General features: G+C 36.6%; 4 protein-coding genes across 6 annotated transcripts in view; 2 read left to right on the plus strand and 2 right to left on the minus strand.

The window, feature by feature from the left end:
* Window positions 1–8: 8 nt before the first annotated feature.
* On the minus strand, window positions 9–6562 carry LOC129579390 (homeobox protein rough). The gene is made up of 4 exons (XM_055469457.1): window positions 6363–6562; window positions 5996–6141; window positions 614–848; window positions 9–536 (listed from the first exon to the last, which is right to left on the minus strand). Exons 1-4 carry the CDS (start codon window positions 6560–6562, stop codon window positions 260–262), a joined length of 858 nt encoding a protein of 285 aa, XP_055325432.1. The 3' UTR covers window positions 9–259.
* Window positions 1694–4378, plus strand: LOC129579332 (oxidoreductase-like domain-containing protein 1). Its single transcript, XM_055469342.1, has 3 exons — window positions 1694–1718; window positions 3732–3883; window positions 3958–4378. Exons 1-3 carry the CDS (start codon window positions 1709–1711, stop codon window positions 4183–4185), a joined length of 390 nt encoding a protein of 129 aa, XP_055325317.1. The 5' UTR covers window positions 1694–1708; the 3' UTR covers window positions 4186–4378.
* Window positions 6563–8778: 2216 nt separating the features above from the next.
* On the plus strand, window positions 8779–16385 carry LOC129578470 (mitogen-activated protein kinase kinase kinase 4). Of its 2 annotated transcripts, none has more exons than XM_055467131.1 (10): window positions 8779–9199; window positions 10799–10993; window positions 11097–11891; window positions 12030–12157; window positions 12254–12509; window positions 12582–12791; window positions 12863–14918; window positions 14992–15183; window positions 15270–15665; window positions 15775–16385. In XM_055467131.1, exons 1-10 carry the CDS (start codon window positions 9126–9128, stop codon window positions 16021–16023), a joined length of 4551 nt encoding a protein of 1516 aa, XP_055323106.1. In that variant the 5' UTR covers window positions 8779–9125; the 3' UTR covers window positions 16024–16385. The 2 variants fall into 2 exon arrangements, with proteins under 2 accessions (XP_055323106.1, XP_055323108.1); XM_055467133.1 differs by lacking the exon at window positions 8779–9199 and adding an exon at window positions 10510–10706.
* A 637-nt stretch (window positions 16386–17022) lies between these two features.
* Window positions 17023–24642, minus strand: part of LOC129578471 (choline O-acetyltransferase) — a 49941-nt gene continuing 42321 nt past the window's right edge. The window contains exons 3-12 of one of the 2 annotated variants that reach the window (XM_055467135.1): window positions 23808–23999; window positions 22714–22886; window positions 22447–22618; window positions 22035–22352; window positions 21878–21964; window positions 21449–21798; window positions 21282–21339; window positions 21029–21163; window positions 20623–20826; window positions 17023–20541 (exon numbers count right to left, since the gene is read on the minus strand). In XM_055467135.1, coding sequence (XP_055323110.1) covers window positions 20344–20541; window positions 20623–20826; window positions 21029–21163; window positions 21282–21339; window positions 21449–21798; window positions 21878–21964; window positions 22035–22352; window positions 22447–22618; window positions 22714–22886; window positions 23808–23960 — 1848 coding nt within the window. In that variant the 5' untranslated portion in view covers window positions 23961–23999 and the 3' untranslated portion in view covers window positions 17023–20343. Of the gene's footprint in view, window positions 20542–20622; window positions 20827–21007; window positions 21164–21281; window positions 21340–21448; window positions 21799–21877; window positions 21965–22034; window positions 22353–22446; window positions 22619–22713; window positions 22887–23807; window positions 24000–24642 lie in introns of both variants that reach the window. The other variant, XM_055467134.1, reaches the window with a different exon arrangement.

The raw sequence follows: 24642 nt of genomic DNA on the forward strand, positions 1-24642 counted from the left end.
TAAGTGTTCTATCCTTCACTGTGTTTTAATATTTTTTTCTTTGTACACAACTTCTTTTTTCGGTTGTTTGTAAAATAATGAAGAAATAAAAACTCTAGTTCCACGTCAAGATCGGTATAATCAATTTCAAAATTCGAATATACTTAATATGAACGGCGTATATACTTAACAGCTAATAATTCGTACCACAAAATTCGTAATGTTTACTTTGATAATAATTTAACATAAAGTTCACGCTAAATTCTGAGTCGATTCGAAATTAAATAATCTCAATGGGGTTTGATAGCGATCGAACCGATAGGTTATCGTTTTGATTGAATTGATTATGGGAGGGATTTGTGTCAACGGTGGCCGTCGTCGGTTGTTTACTGATTTCATGATAAAATTGTGAAAGGGATGATGCGGTCGAGCGATTTGATGGGTTCATGAGTGTTTGATCGTGCAAAGTGCCGAGCTCATTTGGTTGTAATTGTAATCCTTGCACCATTTGTGGGTATGACATCGATGTCATGAAACCATTAGCTACGGCAAAGTGCCTAAATATATTATTAAATTAATTTTCCGGTCACAAAATTCCGCAAGAAAAAAAAATCATTTTAATTCCATTTATTACCTGTATTGTTGATCAATTTGAGCCTTTTCGATGCGCTTATCTTTGGCGCGTCGATTTTGAAACCAAATTTTAATTTGTGTTTCGGTCAATTGTAGCCGTTCGGCCAATTCAAACCGACGTCCTCGTGAAATATATTCATTGCGATGAAACTCCACTTCCAAGCGAATGGTTTGCTCACTGCTAAATGTTGTTCGTTGCCGTCTAGGCCGGCCTTCTTTTCGTCTTCGTCGAGCTACTATGCAAATAAACCACAAAAAAAAAACATCTTCAATTTCATAGTTTCAATACGAACTTGATTTTTCTACAAATTCAAATGACTCTTCTTTTTTCTTGCATTTATTTTGAAAATATTTTGCTGTTCGTACAGTTAAACGAATAGTTTCAACATAAAAAGCCTCCGATTTTCGAGCATAAGTGGTGTGTTTGTATATTGTATTTGTATTTTAATTATGACGATTTAATAATAAGAAAAAACCACTTGAGTTGAACATGAAAAGGGGAATGAGCAATGAGCATACCGAAAATATCATTTGAATGTCGAACCCAATTGAAAATGCAGGGATTATTTCAATTTATATTGTGATTTTCAGTCCAACTGACTCGACGCAATTCGCATGTTTATGCTGCCTCTCGAGTTGACGATAAAGAGAGAGAGCAATTATTCACTCTTTCTGGATTACCTTCGTTACAAATCACTTAATGTGGTTTTTATTTCAATTTTATTATACGATGATCTTGTTTTGTGATGCGGCCACAATACGTATGCACACACACACACACACACACACACACATTCAAATGAAAATTCAATTGATACGACGCCTAACAATGACAACAAAAAAACACGCACTAAACGCACAGCGCGCCCTTTGCAGCAGATGAATTTACGCACACCACAGATAGAGAAAGAGAGAAAGAGATAGAAAAGAACTGAAAATCACCCTATCCGGTAATTTATCTTGAAAATTTAATAATATATCATGTTATAATTGTTCAACGATTAGATTTAATTTTGTTTTTGTTTGCCTCTGCACGTTTGATCTGCACTACGTTGATGTCTTTGTTCGGACGGTCGTTGTGTCGGTCGGTCGGTCGATGGATTGGGGTGAGTGAAAAGGATAGCAACGACAATATGCTCTCACTCTTATTGAACTGTACAATGGTGATGTATACGCTCTGAATATGTCGAATGCGTGTGATGAGCTCATCAACGAATTGGAATTTTGGGAAATGATTAAGCCATTTTGAATCGTAAGGCACCGCATAAATAGGGATAAATAAATTAAAAATATTTATTTGAGATTATTTAATGACATTCAAATGATGAACCGTCCAAGGTGTGTATGAATATGTGGGCTTCATTTGTCAAATTTTACTTCATCTGTCAACGCCGCATACAATACAACGATTCGAGTGTAAAATAAGTGCAAAATTAATCAATTTGCATATCAATATGTTCGATCGATCGATTGAAACCTCCCAAAATTAATCTCAATGGAAAAGAAAAGCACGAACGAATTCAATTGAATTTCTTTTATGTACAATTCTGCGGATTTTTTGTAGCTTCCTTACAAAATTGCCAGGTAAAATCATCACCAGGGACACAAATCTTTGTAAATGCATTCATAATGCAACTTCATTCATCAATATGCGCAAATTCAAAATGTAGAATCGGTTTATTTAATCATCTGTGGAAGAATTGCAACATTGTACCAGTGCAACATTTACATTTCAATGGATCACAATCATGAAAGATGAGCGTAATATGAATTGCATTTGTAATGGATTGCAATCAAACGATTTGATTTATATAAGCTGAGAATTTCCGCGAAAGATGTGTCTCCTATTCACAAGGCGCCTAGCGACTATCGTTGTTCACATCACTCTTTTACGGCGCTTCCAGAAGGTTCTACAAAGTATGTGTAGCGAATTATCAATTCGATCGCGAATTTAATTTGAATTGAAATGTACTTTGCCAAAGGAGGGAGATTGCTAGCCAAAGAAACATGTCAAAGAGAAATGGTTTTTATCTCGAATCAGCTGCGTCACTATGGTGATTGACGTCATGTCTGATTCATGTACAATCTTATGTTGTTGTTTTTTTTTCAAGTGATACACCTTCTACTCTCTTATTCGGCACGACGAAAAGTCAAGCGAAACTGTTCATCAACACTGATATCGAAAAATTAATTACATCAATTTGGGAAGCTCTTTATCTCAACACCTCTGCCAATTTGATCACCACAAATCACTTCAATCGAACGCATTTCCTTCCCGTTTATTCCAGACTTTCGATTACTTTGATTTGTGAACCTTGTAAGTCTTGAATGCAAACACATTGGGTTCACATGATATACCGAAAAATTGTCGCATTAAATTTCAATCTTTTTTTTTCGAACGCTCCTTTGCGAAATGGTCGCTTTTTCTTAGCATACACATTTTATGTGTGTCTGTGTGTGTGTGTGTGTGTGTGTGATTCGGTGATTAATGCCCCGTTAACTGATTCAAGTGCATTGCGTCGTCTTCCTTATTCTCCTTACAATCAAGTATGAATATCGATGAGACGCGCTTCCCTTCTTCATTCGCTCGTTCGTTCATCGGTTCAATGTGTGTGCTTAGTCAACTTGAAAAATCGCAAACATTTTGGAAATTAATATGTTAATGGTCATGTGGTTTTATGATTTAAATGCGGTGTAGAGTAGGAAAAGCGCCGGACATTGAAGCGAGCAAAGTGTGTAAAGCGTAACGTGTAATTGATACATTTTTGATACAGTCTCGTCCATGTAAATTAATATTGTATTTAATTTGCATTATATTGAATCGATATACACAAACGAAACGGAGGAGCAAAGGAAGCCTTTCCGTTGTTAGTTAATCAATCTTACACTGCAATTGCATTGATTTTCGCCTCAAGAGAACATTGTGTTTTCGTTTTCCTTTTTCGCTTCGAATTTTCGGGATCTTTTTTATATACAATTGAGCTCAGTAGGATACAGGAAACATATTGCGAACGGATTTTTATTGTTTCATTATTATGATTTTTGTTACGGATTAAAGTGCAGCTTAATTCTCAACGTTTTTTTCTCATTATTTCGCTTTTTTTCGCCTGTGTGTACAGAAAAAATGTATTCAAATGGACTGCTAAAGGATGCAATTAGCAACAGATCAATTTGCACGCCGATTCGATTTTCTCACGATCGCCCGTCGAACAGTGGTACAAGCGATGGAAAAACGACAACCGGACAATCAACGAATGCCGCAGATGAAAAGGTAAATATTGGATTTTCAGTTAATGAAATGGATTGAAATGGAAAAATATTACATTTTTGTGTTTTTTTGTAAAGATTCCGCCGCCACCGACCAATTGCTGTATGAGCGGGTGTGCGAATTGCGTTTGGATACAATATGCTGAAAAAGTATCGTCAAAATTACAAGGTGGATCAGATGCTGTACGGGAAATAATCATGAACGAAGTGCAAGACACAAACATGAGATCCTTTCTCGAAATGGAACTTCGACTGCATAAATTGAAAGAGACAAAACAATTGAATGAACAATCAACTAGGAAATAAGTAGAACCAAATGAGTTACCATATTTCTTTAGTAGTTTAAATAGAGACATAGGCGTTATTTGAACAATTTTTTTTTGGTTTGCTCCGCGAAAAGTATTTATTTTAAATCTCATTAAATATCATTGTTTGGATTCGGGATAATTGTTGAAATAAACATTAATAAAAAAAAAACAAAGTGAAACAACAACAATCGAAAAAAGGAGAAGAAAATTGAGTGTGAAACTTTCTTGCAGAATTGAAAGCGGCGAATGCAACGTAGAACGCAGCATAAAATCGTCGGTTTTCACATCGGCAACAAACAAAAGATTTCAATACGAAAGTCAAACGATGCGTTATAATATCATCCAATTGTTAGCAGCAATATGAATTTAACAGCACATTCACCGATTGAGAGGAGAGAGAGAGAGAAAACGGTGTGTAAATGTTGTTGAGATTTAAGCTGACGTCGAGACATTCATTATTCTGTGCATAAGCGTATTTTGGGACAACACATACGCCATCTCTCTCGCTCTCTCTCTCTCTCTCTCTCTCTCTCTCTCTCTCTCTCTTTCTCTCCATGTGTGAGTGTGCCGCGCGTGTGAGGAGCGATTTTTGTCAGGTGGTTCAGTTACAATTGCATCACATTTCCATTGTATCATTATCATGATCATCATCACCATCGCTCATGACATATTTATATCATTTCATACGGATGATGTCAATTTAAATGATTAATTCCATCAAATAAGCGATCGCAAATGGTTAGAAATGTGAGTAGAATAGTTGCAATCGAGAGTGAGAGAGTGAGGGCGAAAATCATAGCGACAAAGTTGCTGCGATGGAAAAATCTAGTCCCAAATTGTGGCGACTGGCCAAATTCAATAGGAGAATTAAAATAATACTCCAACGACTAACAAATACAACTGATATTGATACAACCCAGAGAGAGAGGGAGAGAGAGAGAGAGGGGGGGGGGGAGAAAGAGAGAGAGTGAGAACGAGAGAAGAGGATTAAAATAAAAAATAAGCCTGTGGAAAAGTTTCTCGTTGATTTTCATTTATATTTTTTTTCCTGTCATTTCTTCGCAATTTCTCTAGCGAAACACACGCTCACCGAGACACAGCGCGCTATACCGATTGTGTATTGTGTGGTTTCGAATCAACATTATCATCAAACATCATTATTGTTATTGTTATTGGATGCTATGCTGAAGAGAATTATTTGCTGTTTGGGTTTTGGTTTGTGTTATTTATTTTTTATTTGACACTACATACGACACACTAAAAAGCTTATGCTGATTCTGAATTGGCTGGTGCAATTTTATAAAACCATCAGCACCGATCGAGGGGGTGGTGAGCAAGAGACAGAGCGAGTGAGAGAGAGAGAGAGAGAGAAAACGAAACTTATGCTTTTTGAATTGTGAAATATGGGAGTCGGAAAAATCACAGCTGTATTTTCTATTCATGTTCATTGTTGTTTACAATATTTTCACCGGATGTATGCTTTTGAACGTATATACACATATACGATGGATGACACTTTTTTTCCGCACATTTTCTCAATCTCAATATTTTCTGCTACAAAAGGTAACTTGTTCTTCGGCTAGCTCGGAAAATATCGAACGATTTGCTATCGAAATGTCGATTCTTCGAAGCAGCATACAGAAAACACTTTGGAAAAACGTTTCTTTTTCTTCTTCTTTTAAATCGGATTAACAATTCCATCTCGATTTTATTCATTCGTTTGTTGTGGATGTGTTCGTGAGAACAAGTAATCATGGAATTTAGCTTAAAATGTTTAAACATGTCAATAATTGCAATTTTCAACTTACGAAATGCCGTGAGACCAGCAGATAACGGTGACTCTTGCGGTAATCTAAATCCACCAAAACCGGATGACATACACGATAAATTTTGATAGGACGACTGATAACCCATATTCATCACATGATCAGCCGTTAGACTGAATGCACTCTTTCTGCAATTTTTTATTGGTAAAAATTAGTTGATGAGAATATTTGATTTGTTCAATGAACAGAATAATAAATAAAAAAAGATTCTAAGGAAAACATATTGAAAAAGGTCCATTTGTATGTTAATCAATTCACAAGTTGATCAAATCAATTGATTCATCGTGTAAATCAATCAATTAACCAAAGCGAAATTACTGAAATACTGAAGAAAAAAGCAATTATTTACCGATCATCTAGAATATCTGGTGATGAGCTGAGCTCACTTTGGCCAGGTGAGCAAACGGTTTTTGTATTTGTGTCGGCACTTTCTAAATGACCATAAAGTCGTTCGAAAAACTGACGCGGTGACGATGGCCGAGCAGCCACAATCGACACATTCGTATCATTATTCTTAGTTGCACCCACTAAACCTTTAGTCGATTGCATTTTTCACTTGTCACTTTTTTTCCACAAAACACAAGGAAAATTGTCAAAAATTCGCCTGTTATTGTTTCTTGTTGCTTTCCAAATCAATGAAATCACACACTTTCTTCGTTCATCGCACAATTTATTCAAAATGTGTTTATCCTTACACCAATGTTATTGAAGCGACTTGTTGCCATAAACGTTCATAACGAACTGACCACAAACCGCAAAATCGTTTTTCAATTGTAAACACATGGACGATTCCGACCGTACGGGGGTTGCTCTCTGCGTGCTATCTCTCTTCCTTTCCATGCTGTCTCATTCACTGTAGCTCCCATATCACGCAAGCGATCACAATGAACAACAAATTAAAAGCATTTAACAAGGATTAAGCGCATTGTTAATGCGCTAACTGAGTTTCATCCAGCTAATTTGTGCAGCTATCTTTTTCCAGTATATTATGATTCAATTATGTATACAACACAATAGAATACCGCCGTACAAAACGAAAACTCAATAAAGACTCAAGCATCTCTATCCTTGCCACTTTTTTAAGCGTTCTCTTTCGTCGTCCGTGCCTATTCGGCAATGTATAACGTGCATCGTGCCAATGTAGTTAACAACTCAATGTAAGTACACCAATGAAAATACAATATTTTGATTGGTGATGGATGAACAATAGTGCGCACAGGATGCTTCAGAAGGCTTCTTCACCACTTTGTACGTGAGTAATAATGTGGCTTTCGAGCGAATACACGCCACATAAGTGGAAACATGTAAAAAGTTGTTGAATAATAAATAAACATCATTTCGAATAACCACTCTGTAATTTTGACTTTCAACTAACATATCGAGCCCAGCTAATTTTCAATTGGTCCTTCGTTGAATTACTATTTCATTTTTTTCCCATTGAAGAGAGAAAAAAACAAACAAACTTTATAGTAAAATAATGCTGACTCCGCCCATCGAAACAAAAAAGAATCATCCGTAAGGATATATTTACACCGCAAATGTTCCATGCCACACTCATTTGTCACCCGGCAATATAAACGAATTTTATACAATTTCGGAAACATTTTGTCGATCTCGCTCTATATGTCTATATTTGATAAACAAAAAATAACAACGGCAATCGTACTGGCATTTATCATACGCATTCCTACTATGAATGGTCCAACGTGCAATTGAAACAATCAATTTTGTAGATCAAGTGTGTGAGCATTTGAATCTTTATCGTATTTTGATATCTCAAGAATTATTTCTCAGAAACTCAATTTCGATTTAACTAGAATAAAATTGGCGAATAACGACCTTATCAGAACTAAAATAAATACTACGTAGAATTAGTAACGAAAAAAAATAGAAAAAAATTCCATCTTTTTGATATAATGATCAGTCATAGTGGGGTCTTTCGACACTTTTTGTTCATAAATTTTTGATTAAAATTGTGTTGTGAGTCATTAAATGGCTAAGAGAATTTCCAATGTTCAATTGTGATTCAGTCAGATCAGATATCAAATTGTTGAGAAATAAAACAAGATAAAAAATGAAACAAAAGTATGGTTAGAAAAATGGCAATGAAAAAATGTGGACAATCTGATTTTTGCATACAGTGAAGAATGGTTCAGATTTTTGGTACAATGGATTTTGGTTTTCGTAGAAAAAAAAACAAAATTAAGATATCTAAGACAAAATTTATTTTTTCAGACAAAATTTGTATGGAAGAAAATAAATTTTGTTTAAGACATCTTAATTTTGGTATTTTTTCTACGAAAAAAAAATTCATTGTATCAATAATCTGAACCATTCTTCCCTGTGTATGTATAAAGCAAAACTCGACCAATTTGACAAACCTTCCAGCTTCAAGTTGAGGCGTTTTTTCTTGTTTCTTAGAAAAATCTCATTAGAAATATATACTCGCATAGAAAATAGTCCCGTGAAAAGCGTACATTGCATATACAATAGCATGATGAAAACAATGTATCTATTGCGAATATCAAGTTTAAGTACCGTTTCCATGCCATAATCATTGAATCAAACCATTTAAAATTTGCCTAAATTTGAATAATAAATGCAAAATTATTCTCAATACATCAAAACCCAGCGTCAGTTCATGTGTGAGCAAGCGTTAAAAAAACGGATTGCACCGTGTTCGAAGGGAATGTATTTAAAATTGTTTAAACCAACATTGAATATCAACGGCGCCATATAAGGTATGTACTTAACGGAGCAGCCCTGTCACACGAACACACAGCTGAACTGTCAAAGTCAATGAAATGAAATATATATACACACATCAAATGCACTGAGAACCCGAAGTTCTTCAGTTCTATAGCTGAAGTATTTGCTGTTCATGATAAAAAAAAAGAGTACATAGTTTTTTTTTCAAATGTTGCTTATTTTGTTTTGATCATCGTTTTTAAAAAAAAACGTCCGAAAAGATTTCAAGTGATAAGTGCCTTTATGTTAGTATTGTTAAGGAAATTGGTGAAAAATTCAGTGTGTTTTAAGTGTGAAAAATTTGGAATGATATCAATTTAATTCAAGTGTAAAAAAAAATACAGACTTAAAGAATTAATCAAAAATGGCCGATGGAGTTTGGAGGAAAAAGCGAGACGAATATGAAACAAATAGTTCGGAGGAGGAGGAGGATGAGCCGTAATTATTCTCAATCTATCACTTTATTTGATGTGCTTAAAAATTTCGATAGAAATACGTAAAATATATTTAGTGAAGAAACCATAGAAAAATGGTTGCTGCTGTGACATTACTCCGCAATTGCGGCTACCGTTTTTTTGTCATTGTCGTTGTCTTTTTCGCTATCTATTTCAATCGGTTTGTTAGGGTCATTAAATCCGGTGATTTTTCCCCAAAAACCAGTCCACTTCGAGTTGATTGTGCACCATTTATGCATTTGCCGTGTCAGAACTCATCGTCGTTGGCAATGAACCAAATTATGCGTCACAATGGCCTGTGCAAACAAAATAACAGAATAAAATTGAAATACGAAGACAGGCAAAAATCATGAGACCAGCGAAAAAGAAGAAGAAAAGCTGTTTAGCAAATAAAAGTCCTGTACTCAGCACTTTTTTTTCGTACTCATGTGTCATAAATTGCGTTTATTAATTACCGAACGAATGTTGGCTGATGTAAGTTAATTGAAAGATATGACCCGCTAGAGTATGTGGTATGTGCCGATGTAAGAACGAACACGTAATTGACGCCAGCTAAAATAAATACCACAACGACAGATATGAGAAACTGCACGTACAAGATGCGTTCTATTATATATTGTTCCGCTATTTTTTTTCCCTGTTGTTTATTTTTCTTTTTTCGCGCTCTCTTTCTCTCTTTTTCGCCGCCCGTGTACCATTGCACGCAGCACATATCGTCGGTTACACGGTGACATTCCGAAATGAAAGCAGAACAGAAAATGAGACATGATAAAATTGTGAATATTAACGATTCATATGAATAATTTTTTTCCCCCCTGTATATATAATAGATAGCGGCTGGTGACAGATAAATATAGTCAATGTATGTGGATTCGTTGACACGAATTTGAACAATGATGGAAATGTTTGAATTAATACCACGAGCCAACATCGAATATCGTATCTCTCGAACATCTATATCTATAGCGGCGACACATTGTACATGTTTCACCATTTTTGATTAGAAGAATTAATTTCGGCATCGATAAATATTGCATCACTTGTTTTATACATCAGTTCCAAACGGTTCGCCCACATGAAAGATACCACCGAATTTGAATTTTCCTCCTCTGGTTCTTCTTTTCGTTCTGGCCTGCAAAACAAACTGACGCCAGACTGCATCGATTCTAGTGCAGTGTGCTTGTGTATTTGTGGTATGATTCATCTCATTTCCTGATCGACGATATAATATTATTCGTAGAATTAAAACAGTCATCGTCAGTATTTTTATCCATTTTATGGACGATTGGATCGAATCCTATCGCATATACGTATCCACACATAATATTCATCGTATGAGCAATGCTCAAACCGTCATTCAACTAGTACAGTTCACCAAATTATCAGCTCTTTCAGTTCGAAATCGAAGAAGGAAATTACGTTTAAATTTTTAAGCACACTATTTTCATATCAAAACTACGTCAAACTACATGCCCAAATATTCAAATATCGTAAGCAACCGAATATGCTCACGGAATCTGAATGATTGTTGGAATTTGTCGTTCCTTATTTTCATTTTATTTTTTCTGTTTCTTTATCACAGCGTTGAATTGCGGAAAAAGAGCGTCACAATGGTTGAGAAGACGGCATCACTTGATATTGGTTCGAACGGTTACAGACGCGAAATGACGACAGAAGAACTTATCAACAGATTCGATATGGACGAGTACGGCAGCACCCCGCCACGACAACGAGCACGGATCAAAACTCGCGATTGGGATCGCAAACAACAAAAATTGTAAGAGCAACAAAATTTATTGGTGACGCAAAGTAGAAAAAATTACAAATCGAAAACTGGTACAAACTGAAGTATTTCCAATCATTTTGTTGTGTAATTTCAGAGAGGCAGCTACAAAAGCGATACGGGGCATAAACAGAATGTCGCGAAAGGTGAACCGACGAAACACATTGGACTGTGCAATTTTAAATGAAATTTTCATCGACGACGACACCAAAAAATGTGATAAACGTTCGATGCAACTGTTGCGCGAATCCGAACGCGATATGAAATTGTCAACGAATGTCATTTATCCAATATCGGGTTCACCAACACCGTTGAATCCATCGCCTAGCAAAACGCCGAATGCAAATTACGCGAAAAATGTGATAAACACGAGCACAGCATCTACACCGTATGATGATCGTGATAGTTTTCCGCCGATCGGTGGACATCGTTCAGTTGCATCGACCAATTTATCGGTTGTACCAAAGGTGATCGAAACGGGTAATCGGTTTATGAGCGTCACATCAAGACCAATCGGATGCCGAGCATCAGCACCAGCTCAAGCATTTCTATCACTTAAGCCACAGAAGGAGTGTGGACCAAATTCCAACGTTGCCTCTGGAATTCAACCAAATAAACTAGTGAATAATGTGAGCTTGAGTGAAAAATCAATGCTACAAACGCGTCAAGAATTCCACGAAACATTTGCAAATCTCATAAAACTTGGCAGCAGTGACAAACAGGACGCAAAAATATCGAGCGAAGATTATTTATGGCAAACCGAGCTCAAAGATATGATCTGGCTTGAGTTGCAAGCACGACACGCTAGTCGCACACTCGAACAACAGGACAAATATTTGTATTCAGCTCGACAAGGCATACCTGATCTTCTCAATAAGATTTTAAATTTTAGGCAAGTCACGGCATATGTTTAGTTGCTTCAAGCAATTTGTTTGCATTCATTGATTCGAAGCTATTGGACTTTTGATTGAGAGAATCTTGTCTGATTTCTCATTTGAAATGTAATAATTTTTGTTTCCTTATTTTCTAGATTCGTGCGGCACTTTGAACGCGAAATGAGCGTTTCGAGTACAGACAGTGGAGTATCGGTGAATTCACCATGTATGCCTTCAACACCCGAAAGTAGTTGTACAACATCTGAGTCACAGCCCAAACAAAGTATGCATTTTATGCTAAATGCTGGCATTTTTTTCTTTTTAAATTTATGGTTTACATTTTCCCATGAAAATTTCTTACTTTTATTCGAACTAAAAGGATGTGCGCAGTGTTATTCGATGTATTGTAAGGATTGTCAAGAGCAGCAAACGATAGCTTTGCGCGAAGTGGAAGAACTGTTAACTCGCTTAGAAGCAGCTGAAGCCCTTTACCCATCGTCACAAGTTTTAGCCAATTTTCATCCCGTGTACAAATCGCCAAAATTCGTTGGCCGTGTGAAAGCGATGTGTTTGTGGTACAATATCACGCGACACCATCGATTGAAATTACTGATAGTGGGCAAAATATTTGCCAGGTTAGTTTGACTATCAACTTATATTTTGAATGAATTCATGTGGTTAATGGTCTCCCTTCTTCTGAATTGCAGATTACAGGGAAAAGCATTTCAATGGCCACTGTCCGAGAATAAAACCGATAGTTCTGCATCGTCATCGATCCAAGAGAATGAAGACTCTGGCCGTGATTCAATAGACTCAAGGAAAATCCCACAAACTAAAATACCCAAAGTAAAATTCACGTGCGATGGTGATTCAAGTGCTAGCCCGTCAGACAGTGTTAGCCCCGCTGATAGCATTGAGTATGTTATTCATTCATTTCCCCAATCAACGTTTTTATCATTGTTTTTTTGTATTCTTTACTCTTACTCAGTTCGATGCGTGAGGCGCAAAATTGCTCATTGGATGCGATTGAAAATCATTCTGATTTGAGTGTACACGATTATCAAGATATATTCAAGCATGTGGATTTGTGCAATGTTAGCCATAGCCCGAGTTACAATAATATGCCGCTATCGCCTTACCGAAAATATATTGAACACGTTTTAAAGTCGCGTGGATTGGGTCAGAGCTTGTCATTCTTGCACCGACTTCACAATGTTGTTCTTCGTAAGGCTCATGCCACATTGGAAGTGCCTGGTGCAGAAGAGTCCGATCTTGATTTCGACGGATTCAATGACGAACTCCAGCCTGCAACGACCGAAATACCTCTGAGCAAAGAACACGAAGATGAACTGCATCGCTATGGCATTTGGAGTGAAGAGGCAGCATCGCTGAATTTACCATCATATGTGCCGGCTTTTGTGTTTCTTTCAATCATGCCGTTAGAGGTGATGCACGAATACCTACGCATGCGTCTTGAATCGAAGCCTGTTACACCGAACCCGCTGAGTCTCGAGCAACTGATGAAAGAATTGCGCGAAGGTCTGATTCTTGCGATGACGCATCGTGAACGCTACAATAAACACATACACACCGCATTTTATGATAAAGAGGCTGAGCTGGAGCAGCATATGCAAATATTGGAGGACTATGATCAAACGGTGAAAAATGTTTTGGACGTGTATTTGGAGTATGTTGAACAATGGGTGCTGGTTGCTGCTCCCGAAGGTCATCGCAAAAATGCGCTCGACAAAGAGTGGATGTTTTCGAAATTAATTTGCCCCATGATACCTGGCCAGCATGCAAACGTAGCGAAGAAATTCTGTCAAATTGTTAGCGATTTGCTGCAAATAACGGGCACACGTTTAATCGACCGTTCACAAGATCTCGACAATCAAATGAATGGCAAATCCGATTTAGATGAAGATGAAAAGAAATGGCAAATTCTAACCGTGTGTCGGAATATCCAAGCACTTTTTACGCTCGAACGGGAAAAAACGATGAGATTAATGAGCTTCGCAAAGTCTCTTTGTCGTGACATTGAAACGCCCGATTTTCATCGTGATCATGATTGCGACGGCAAAGATTTTGTGTGTCAAATGGTAAAAGATGCCGTGACACGGCTGCAAAAAGACGTACTGTCCGTGCGACACAAACTAACGAAAATTATTGAACGTGTGCAAGAGCGGTGTGACGTCAAATATCTTGGTAACATGGATGAGGTCGATAAACTGGCGATTTTATCACGTGCCCGTGAAATTTTACATCAAGGTTATAAATTCGGTTTTGAATATCACAAAGATATCGTTCGATTGTTTGAAACGAAAATTGTGAGCTGCAAAGATAAATCATGTGAATTCAATTTGTCGCTGGGAATCATCAATTTTGCAAAAATGTGGATGAAATTCGTAACGGAGCGATGTGAACGCGGACGAGGTGTGCGACCACGATGGGCATCATTAGGTTTAGAATTTTTAATTGCGGCTTGTGATCCGTCAAATACACGGCATTTGTCTGACGAAGAATTCGATGATTTGAAAACAAAAATGGACGCGTGCATTTCACACGTTGTCGGAATTGGCACCGAAACCGCGGAGAAAGGTCGTAAACGGATGAGTCCACGAGCACGAAAAATTTCACCCAGTACTACAAGTCGAGCGCCAAGCCGTCGAAATCTTTCACCGCGTATTACGAACGAACAACGACAATTCTTGAATTCGATGAGCGTGCGTGAGGTGCGTGAAGAGGTCTCATCGCCGATTAGTGCTCCGAACACACCGGAACTGGTGCGAAAACAAACGTCATGTGACCAACCTGATAATGTAGCTTTGGGTAGCAGCACCTTGTTGAGAGTGCCAAAAATGAACAATTTTGGACCAGCTTTGCGGCAAGTGCGCGTTCGAGACGCGGTTAATCATTTGGACCTGGAACTTGATCGAAAAATGCGCGATAAAAAATTGATTGGCCAAGTCAAAACGGTGCTTAGTTCGGATAAAGTGCAAATTAAACTTCGAAGCGTCAACTTTAGATGGCATCGAGGAATTAAAGTAAGATTGAGAGTGGAGCTTGTGATTTAAATCACGCTATTTTTGCTCATGATATTCGTTTGCGTATTTACAGATTGGACAAGGGCGATTCGGCAAAGTGTACACAGCGGTGAATAATTCAACGGGTGAATTGATGGCAATGAAAGAGATTGCCATACAACCAGGCGAAACGAAGGCCATTCGAAACGTTGCCGAAGAATTGAAAATATTCGAAGGAATCAGTCACAAAAATTTAGTCAAAGTCTATGGTGTTGAAATACATCGGGTGAGTAAAAAAAAAATCTTCTATTCCTTCAAGCAATGTATCGATTCGTCGAATGCTAATGAAGTGTCACGTATTGCAATCAACAGGAGGAGCTACTTATTTTCATGGAATTGTGTTCAGAGGGAACATTGGAAAGTATAGTGGAAATGTCAAATGGATTGCATGAAGGATTGACTCGACGATATACAGGCCAGCTATTGGATGCTGTTGCTGAGCTACACAAACATGGAGTGGTGCATCGCGACATAAAACCAGCCAATATATTCCTCACAAAGGCGGGCAATTGCTTGAAGTTAGGCGATTTCGGATCTGCGGTAAAAATTCAAGCGCATACAACAATACCGGGTGAATTGCAAGCATATGTCGGCACACAGGCGTATATGGCGCCAGAGGTGTTTACACGAAATCACACTGATGGCCATGGTCGGGCTGCTGATATTTGGTCGGTTGGCTGTGTTGTCATTGAAATGGCATCTGGAAAGGTATGCCTTTGCATTTAACACTTGCATTCAAAAGAATAAGAACTTAAAAACATACAAATACTCGCATTGTTTATCAACACATTAATTAATTTGATAATTTCAATTTCAGCGACCGTGGGCTCAATTCGATTCGAACTTCCAAATAATGTTCAAAGTTGGTATGGGTGAAACGCCTGAAATTCCAGACACTTTATCGGAAGAAGGACAAAATTTTGTAAAGCATTGTTTGGAGCACGATCCAAAAGATAGATGGCTTGCCACCCAGCTACTGCAACACCATTTCTGCAAAGTCGATTTTCAAGACGATGCCACCACCGAAAATGAAAATAGTCCCAAAATTAGCATCTCCAAACAGTAAATTACATATTTACTGACATACAACAACAACAAACAAGCCAAACTTGTGCTATTTATTGCATTGTGAGAAAGAAAAACGAACAAATTTGTATACACGTTTCAATTTAACTGCTATTACTCCATGTGCATTGTGCAGTATTTCAGTTGAAAATATTTCTATTTTTATATTGTGGTTCGAGATTTTTGTTCTATCAACTAGTACTAGCCTAGTGATTTCTTCCCCCCAAACAAAATCATTTACTTATCGGCACATTCATTTACAAAGTATTACAAAAAAAGAAGAAGTGTGAACCAAAACGTATGTGAATTTGAAGTATAATGGTGAATTCAAAATTCGCTTTAGCGAAACTGAACAAAGAAAAAGATTTTATTTTTTTATTGATAACGAGTGAACAAAAAGTATATATTTTGATATATTGTCATTATATGATTTAACCTAAGACGAAATAAATGGAAAATTGCTTACCAAGCACAAAAAAAAATACAATCTTACCTCCAGTTTGTTGTCATTTTATCAATATAAAAGTTCATGCGACAGAAATGGTGGCAGAGCTTAAAGTTCGTGGCACAGAAAGAAAAGTGTGGCGCCTCCACTTGGTATCAGCAAATCGTGCACATCGATGCATCTACTATAGATTGCAAGACAAATGAATGAAATAAAATTCGGAAAATTTGACATTGTGGTATATTGTATATTTCTCATTGGGGTTTCTCCAATCTAATAACACACGTACTTCAATAGGGCTTGTTTTCCATCCATGATTTCGACAATCACTGGATTTACAATAGTTTAATATATAATATATTTTTTTCCATCATTTCTTCTAAAGGGTTTTTACAACAGTTTAAAATAGTGTATTTCTTCTCTTTTTTTTGCTTGTCCATCAAATTGCATAACAATGATTTCTCTAATACAATCTACCATATTTCGCTAACTCTTTTATTTTTTCAAATATATTATTTATTCATTTCAGTGTATATTCAGTGTATATATTATTTATTCATTTCAATTTTGTATTGGCTAAATGTTACTCGCTAATAATTGTATAGTTTCTCACTTTTTTAATGATATGTATTGTTTTCAATGGCTAATATATTGATTCACTTGTGAGTTGAATTATTATTTTGGTTATTGTGCCGGTATTGTTAGCATGCTGCTCTAAAGTAAAGGGTCATTTTTAAATTTAGAGAAATTGGGTTTGGTTCTTGCTGGTGTGGATAGGAATCAAATAAATGGAAAGAGAATGTTTTGCATTAATTGAGTTATTGTTTGGAATTTTAAGAGAGAAATAGTGGGAAATAATTTCTTGTTAATTGAATTTAATTCGACAATATCGAATCGACATTGAGAAATTATCACAGTTTCATCATATTTATTGATTTTGAGATTTCGTGATAAAGATTGTGTAGATTTGTTTTTTTCTCTTCAAAAATGAAAATGCTATACATTCGATAAGAACATTTGATAATGAGAAAATTTGAGTATCGACTAGAATTTTTTCTTTTGAATAGAGCACCGCACACGGAAGATGCCATTGGAATATGACACTGCAAATTTTTTGTTATGCTAAAACATTTTATTATCATTCCACGTTGTATTACGATTTCTGAGTGTTTTTTTTCATTCTCTTTTGCTGTTTCATTATTATTGCTCTTTTCATACTACATATGCATTAGGTACGACGAGTGATGATTTCATATTGTTTTTTTTTCTTCATTTTTTATAGTACAGTGGGTGGCTATTGATATTTTTAATTTATTCAACTCCTATTTCTATGCTATTATTACCATATGTCCATGTAATTTGGCCTGTAACGACCACCTTAAATCTCTACAAAACTGAGTGAATTGTATCATTTCTATAGAAAGAATATACAATCAAGTATTCTTCAACAAATAAATCTTTGACAATTAAATTTTCTTATTCTTTTTTGTTTCTTTTTGGAAATGTCTTATTATTTTTTTAAATATGATTGCACCTGAATTCAATTGTAATGCCAATGTTTTCTCCTTGGTATTTGAACTATGTATTTGTCTTTTGGTTCTAAATATATAATTGTTAAATGAACCGAAGAAAAAAAAGGCCGTTATTAACACGTTTAACCTGTTGTATAAAGCTTTGTTAGTAATGCAAGCCCCTTTTAGAAAGGCCCATGATAACCAATTTGAGATTATTGGCCGAGTTACTAGATCAACGAAGGAATTTTGGACGTTCACCGGCATCAACATTGTCTCGACTTTTGACAAATGGTGCTGTGTTTCAGCATCGAGAAACTACTGCTTTGCTTCACTCTGAATACATCCGAACGAAAATTTCATTTTCTATTGAATCAATTGGTATATGAACATTTGTTTTTACTGCTACTTGTTTAATAAATCGTTTATAAACATTGTGTTTGTTTGGACAAGAGTTACTGTGCGGGCGTTTATTTTTTTACTCTTACTATCAACATAGCATTTTTCTAGGAACGACTTGCACCTCACTTCAATCCTCTCCATGGCAAAATGACATTTGGAATCAATAAATTCCGATTCCAATCGAAAATAATCAACGCCAAACTAAAGCCAGCTAAACTTTAAAAGATCCAAAAGTGTCCCTATCCATTTTCTTCTACTTTCAATGCCAACAAAAATCTGCTATTGCTAAAACACGCAACAAATTTCCTACTTCAAATTAAACATTAAGCTAAAATGCATCTAAACTCTACTAATTTGAACAAAAATTCTTTGATATGTCTTTTGAAAATATTGATATGTTTCATGTTTGTCTCGGTATTTCTTCTTCTCTCTTATTTTTTGTACAGTGAATAAATACAATCGAAAAGGCAGACTGAATGTAAAATGTCCCAAAGTATTGATTCGGTTGCTAAGAATGAAATTTGCACCATTTCAAGAAAATACAATTCTTGCGTCATCATTTTTAAGCTAATACTTGTGCAGCTATGGGCTACACATAGATGTAACACCTTTAGATGAACGTAGAAAGAAAATCCACTTTCAACTCGTAATTATTCACTTCGATTAGTTTTAAATGAATTTTTTTTTTCTGGCCTTTTTTAGACCATACGACACGTAAATTAACATTTATTATGTATATTAGCTCTATAAATAAGCATACACCGCCTTGGAATGAGATATTTCAACAGTTGAAAGTCTTGAATATTTTCTCTTCAATCGAAATTCAACGATTTGCATTCTTCTTGAAGAAATCGATGAATTGATTTGCAAAATAATGTCAATATCTCATCGAATTTCCCAAGCGATCTTTGAAATGGTGAATGTTCGCATTGGAAAAACAGCAAACCTTTTCAAGCGCCTTGTATCATTGGGCCATCCCATGCGTGCAGCATTCAAATGATATGTGTTTTTGATATGTTTCTATCTTAGATTTTTCTTCTTTTCTCACTATCGATATCCTTATATTTCTAATTTGTTTTTCGTTGAATAAACGATTAATGCCATTGCATCACAAACTGTGTGAGCTGCTGATAATTTCTATTCATTGCATCTTCTGTTCTAAATATATATATATATATATATATGCATTTTTTTCTCATCATAAAAATAAATAAACATTACCATTCTGTTCAAAATATATAGATTCATGTGATATGTTGCTTGGTTTTCGTTCTCAATAAATAGATTTCTGTTTAAAGTGAAAATAAAATTTCATTTAGGTTGCATTTTGTGCATGTACTTAGACGTTGATCTAAGAGTATTCTTTCGACTAACATATATATTTTAACAATAACAAACAAAAAATAGTTTTTTTTTCATATTTCTTTTTGAACAAATAGAGAATCTTTTTTCCACAACAATAAAATAATATCTCTGTACCAATTGAGTAGAAATAAAATATACTTTTATATAGAGATCTGTCATTTCTAATTGAACACAAAATAGTGTGATATATTTATATAGATATGTTCATTGTTTCAACCAGGTAATTAGTGCATGGATGAGTATCTCATCGTTTTTGCCACACGGTTTCGTTAAAGTGTTACAGTTAATATCATTTTAAATTAAGCATCAACTCAAACATAACATTACAGGAAGAAACAAACCGAATTCATTTTGAACAAAATAGAAATTGAATAATGTTTGTTATCATGTATAGAGTTTGAGTTGTACATTTAAAAATCACATATAATTCTAAGCGTGATCGTGCTAATATCATATACTATTCCAGTTTCCAATCAAATAAGATATATATATAGATACCAATCAAAAGTCCGCTTGTGTCATGGTAATAATATTGTGTGTTTCTGGTGTGTGTGTGGTTTGGGGTGCGGGAGAAGTGTAGGAATTATTATTCAGAAATCTATGATTCTAACAAATCTCTCATGCTGTCCAATGACTCTTTCAATGATTTGGCATAACGTGAGGCGCTGGTGCTGCCAGCCGAATAGAATGCCGATACACAAAAGACGATTTCGTCCGGTCGCGGATTATATGAACAGCCATAACCCTTTGGTGTCACCGGCCCATAGCCCATGAAGCTATCTGATGTGCAAGCAACCTGAAACAGCAGAATTTTATTAGGAAAATTCGTCAACGTGTTACGTTTTCTTTTGAGTAGCTCAAGAAGATGAACGCGTACTTGACTCGTAGACAATAGGAAACATTGTGAAATCGGATAGCTTTCATCGGTAAATAGTTCATCAAGTTCGCCATCACTGAGCTCCTTACACGCTTCGCGTAGGCCTAATAATGGGATATCGACACCGTGGCCCAAGATATTCATCACCATAATATCGGTTTGTCTTGACACAGCCATACGGAATAATTCCAACAAATGCTCCTTCTTCATATGGGCACGAATAACAAATATTTGATCAATAAAAATCCACCAAATAGCAAGAGGAATAGAGAAGAGAAAAAAAAGGAGAAAAAAGCCCCATCAAATCAATGGTTTCGATTAATTGCAGTGGAAACAAAATTTGGAAAATATTTCATGAGAAAAAAATGAAAATATGAGATTTTACGCTGTAGATTTTAAATTTAACCTTTCTGTTGGCTCCATCGGCAACATCGTCTTCTTTATCGTTCTCTAATGATAGATTTGCACCTTCACCTTGACACATCGCCTCTGCCCATTCCAACGCTTCGGTACTGGCTGAACGAATGCAATCAACTCGACCCTATACGTCAGTATTCAAAGAGAATCGTTTATTTTTTTATTTTGCACAATAATTTCACTTAAAATTGAATTTGTGAAAATGAAGAGAGCCATCGAAAAAAGCAAATCTGTATACAAACCAAAAGGAATCGTCGAGTTGAAGCACTTTCGTAGGTAGAAACCAAATGACCGTAAAGCCTAACGGAGATAAAGAACAAAAAATTAGATTAGATTTTCGAAATTAGATGAGTGTGTGTGTGTGTGTGCCGGGATGGATTTGTGAATGTGAAAAGAGAGATGGTCTCACTTGTAGTAGGCCAGCTGTAAGGCAAGCTGAGTGTACACATCGGGGCTAACTTTGCAGCTTTTGATGAAGGTTTTTCCGTAGCCGCGATAGCGATAAACGAAAAAGTCAAGATCAGCAATGCGCTTGTCGACGCTTTTTGCTGCAAGGAACATTCTATGCGATATTTCGGGCAGAATTTCCCATTCCAAACGCTCGGGCGGCGGTAAATGCTGCTGTGATGCATTGTCTTCAATACCGCTGGCATTGTCAATTTGGTTCATTATTTTTTCGAGCAACAAAACCACCGCTATTCCTTCCGATGTTGAATGCTCATAGCATAAGCCCCATGTTCCATCATTACAGATGATAATCTGAGTGGAATATGGAATGATAGTTAGTTTAAAATTCACAACGGCTATGTTTGAGTTTCTGTTTCTTTTTTATCGGTACCTGCATCGTTTTATCAAACCAACGATTTCCTGTGTTATAATCGCTTCCACCACCGTGTATCATTTCGTGTGCCATATTTGTTTCATCCTGAAAATAGACCAAACGTGGACGATTTTTCTTTGGTTGCCGGGAAATTTTGAATTTTAAGTCAACTCACTCTAAGCCCGGCACGATGAACACTTTCGGTTGCACCAACGAATGCCTGTCCATTGAACGATGTCGGGGTTGGTTCATCCAAACAAACTAAAACCAATGCCTGTTCAATCAACTCAATGTTTCGTTGATTCTGTTCGTTCTGCAGCAACACCTGACGATCGCGAGCCCAAGTGCTTCGCGCATCGGAAGTAAGTAATCCAACCGGTGGAGGTTTCACACTTACACACGGTGCATCGCTCAAAATGAACAACAATTGGGATTCGATCTCCTTTTCACTTAAACGACCACGGTCGCCAGCCTTCACAGGTACACAGTACATCTGTAAACAAGTTTCGGTTTAGTTTCTCTTTCGTTCAAATTTGATTATTATTGTTCGATGAATCATTTTTCAATAAGTTGCGCAATTCTTTTACCTGATTTCTACATGCAACAATTACATGCTGATCATCGCGTGGTTCGGGCAAGTATTGGCTATCACGAGGATCACCTGGTCGACGGCACGAGCCCAACAGTCGATAATATTGAGCCATGCACAGTGGCTGATTCTTTTCACGATTTGCCGCACGCTCCTTTGGCAGCTGACCGCTACGGATAAATTCCGGGTGAAAATGGAGAAATTGATGATAAAATTGAGTTTTGAACAAAATTGAATGAATGAAGAACGTGTGCTTTTGCGATACCTGTCAATGATTTCCTTGTGCTCCATGATTCCATTGATGACTTGGGCCGCAAATTTGGCCACATCGTTTACGGTATGGAATGTGCGAGGTGGTAAAACCATGCCAGGATTTGAGTTGATCGGAGTGGGAATACGTATATCCATGTACATATCGTTTAGCCAATAATTGTAAGCCTACATCAAAAGTAATATTTTATTATTCAAACCATCTGTTGCTGTTGATAACTACGAAAAATTGGAGCCAAATGAAAAAATTCCAAAATCAATTTCGATCGAAAACTGAAGCGAATTTTTTGTTTTTAATGAAGAAAAACAATCAGTTCGTTGGATTGAAAGCAAGTGCGTAGAGCGAAATTAGAGACAAACAGAGAATAAGAAGAGAGAAAAAAACATCAAAGGTTGCACGGCATGCATAGCATTCACTGTGTTGTCAGCTGCATGAACGTTCATTTATCGAACAAACTGTAAAAATAATAATTGAAAACGTGCATTTGACATGTTTGGGATTGTCATAAAGAAGACAAGCGAGTGAGTGAGAAACGCTGGCGTACCGGTGTGTTGTGTATGCGACGCTCAGTTGTGCGCTACACCTTGGTGCTGCTTTGCAGAGGGTGCCGGTACTCGGCTAACATTCAAGACGATGTATTCATACGACACTTGAACTGTGATTGATATTATAAATACACAGTGTAACAAATATAGATTAAAATGTGTACCTATGCCGTTGCCCGATGTTTATTTAAGAAAATTGAGGGATTTAAACGTAATCGGATTTGGTGTGCAAAATGTAAATAATGTGAAATATGCGCGCGATGAGCACGAGCAAAATGTTCTCCTCTCTCCGCTCGCAATGATGAAATTTCATCATGCAAAACGAAGAAATGAAGAAAAAAAACTAGCGTAAACTGTGTACATAGTGATATTCGTTTTGCAAATCGTTTTCACGCCAAACAGAAGTGCCCATCAGAATGCGCAAAAAATTTAATTTGCCCAACGCAAGCGAAGAGATTGATGAGAAAGAGAAATGAAAACCCAACGCTGTGATAGGAAAATTCAACGGCAAGAGAAGAAACGAGAAAGGAAAAATTGTATTACCCAATTATCTTCAGCGTCACGTTTTTCAACCAAATACTGATGCAATTTCGGTCCCAGTCCGGATGGTGATACAAATTGCTTAACAATGGTCGTGACTCGATCATGTTGCTGTTGTGTTAATGTCGGCTCCAGTGCGCGCAGATACTCGGTCATTGTTTCTTCAAGCTCTGGAACTGGGAGCTTCGGCAAATCCTGGTTGTCACAAAAGAGAAATACAAAGAAACAAAAGGAAACATTTAAGCCATTTCGTCTACTATTGTTTGATATTCATTGTGTGTATGTGTGTGTGTTGATTTCCGTTAGAGACAGGGGCGTACGAATGAAGAGAGCCACATGCATAAAGAGTTGTACCATAAGAGTGAAATGCCTGGAAATGACGATTACCAAACAATAAAAACATTCTATGCATAAACTAATTAAAATGCGCACACAATACAAATAAAATACAAAAAAACGACTGAATGAATGATTGAAGAAGTACGTGTGTCCGTTTGCAATGTGCAAAAGCATATACACAGAGTGAATCGGGACACACGGGCTTTTTGGAGCAATATGCATTGGATTTATTTATTACTTTCTATTCTATTTGTTTGAAATGGTGCGCACTCGAGTTGATTTCCACATTTCCGTTGCCGGTGCCACCGAACTCACCGTCTCTTGTCAGGCTGGCTGGCAGGCAGCACACGGCCAACACAAGAGGAACTTTGTTCCGAGTGGTCTTTTTGAATTATTTAAGGCATTCATACATTGAATCGATCTCTCTTTCTCTCTCTCTTTCTCTCTCTCTTTCTCTCTCTCTCTCTCTCTCTCTCTCTCTCTCTCTCTCTCTCTCTCT

This window comes from Sitodiplosis mosellana, unplaced genomic scaffold (genome assembly GCF_009176505.1).
Source record: "Sitodiplosis mosellana isolate CC-2019 unplaced genomic scaffold, AAFC_SMos_1.0 Smas_scaffold_6226, whole genome shotgun sequence".
Taxonomy (NCBI): domain Eukaryota; kingdom Metazoa; phylum Arthropoda; class Insecta; order Diptera; family Cecidomyiidae; genus Sitodiplosis; species Sitodiplosis mosellana.

What these genes read in the sequence shown, in the direction of transcription:
- LOC129579332 (XM_055469342.1), top strand. An exon ending in CGAATGCCGCAGATGAAAAG is followed by an intron (nt 3,884 to 3,957) that starts GTAAATATTGGA and finishes TTTTTTGTAAAG; the next exon opens with ATTCCGCCGCCACCGACCAA.
- LOC129579390 (XM_055469457.1), bottom strand. Translation starts at nt 6,562, where the DNA reads ATGCAATCGACTAAAGGTTTAGTGGGTGCAACTAAGAATAATGATACG. An exon ending in TGCTGGTCTCACGGCATTTC is followed by an intron (nt 849 to 5,995) that starts GTAAGTTGAAAA and finishes TTATTTGCATAG; the next exon opens with TAGCTCGACGAAGACGAAAA. An exon ending in CAAATTGATCAACAATACAG is followed by an intron (nt 537 to 613) that starts GTAATAAATGGA and finishes TAATATATTTAG; the next exon opens with GCACTTTGCCGTAGCTAATG.
- LOC129578470 (XM_055467131.1), top strand. Translation starts at nt 9,126, where the DNA reads ATGGCCGATGGAGTTTGGAGGAAAAAGCGAGACGAATATGAAACAAAT. An exon ending in GAGGAGGAGGAGGATGAGCC is followed by an intron (nt 9,200 to 10,798) that starts GTAATTATTCTC and finishes TCTTTATCACAG; the next exon opens with CGTTGAATTGCGGAAAAAGA. An exon ending in AATAAGATTTTAAATTTTAG is followed by an intron (nt 11,892 to 12,029) that starts GCAAGTCACGGC and finishes CTTATTTTCTAG; the next exon opens with ATTCGTGCGGCACTTTGAAC.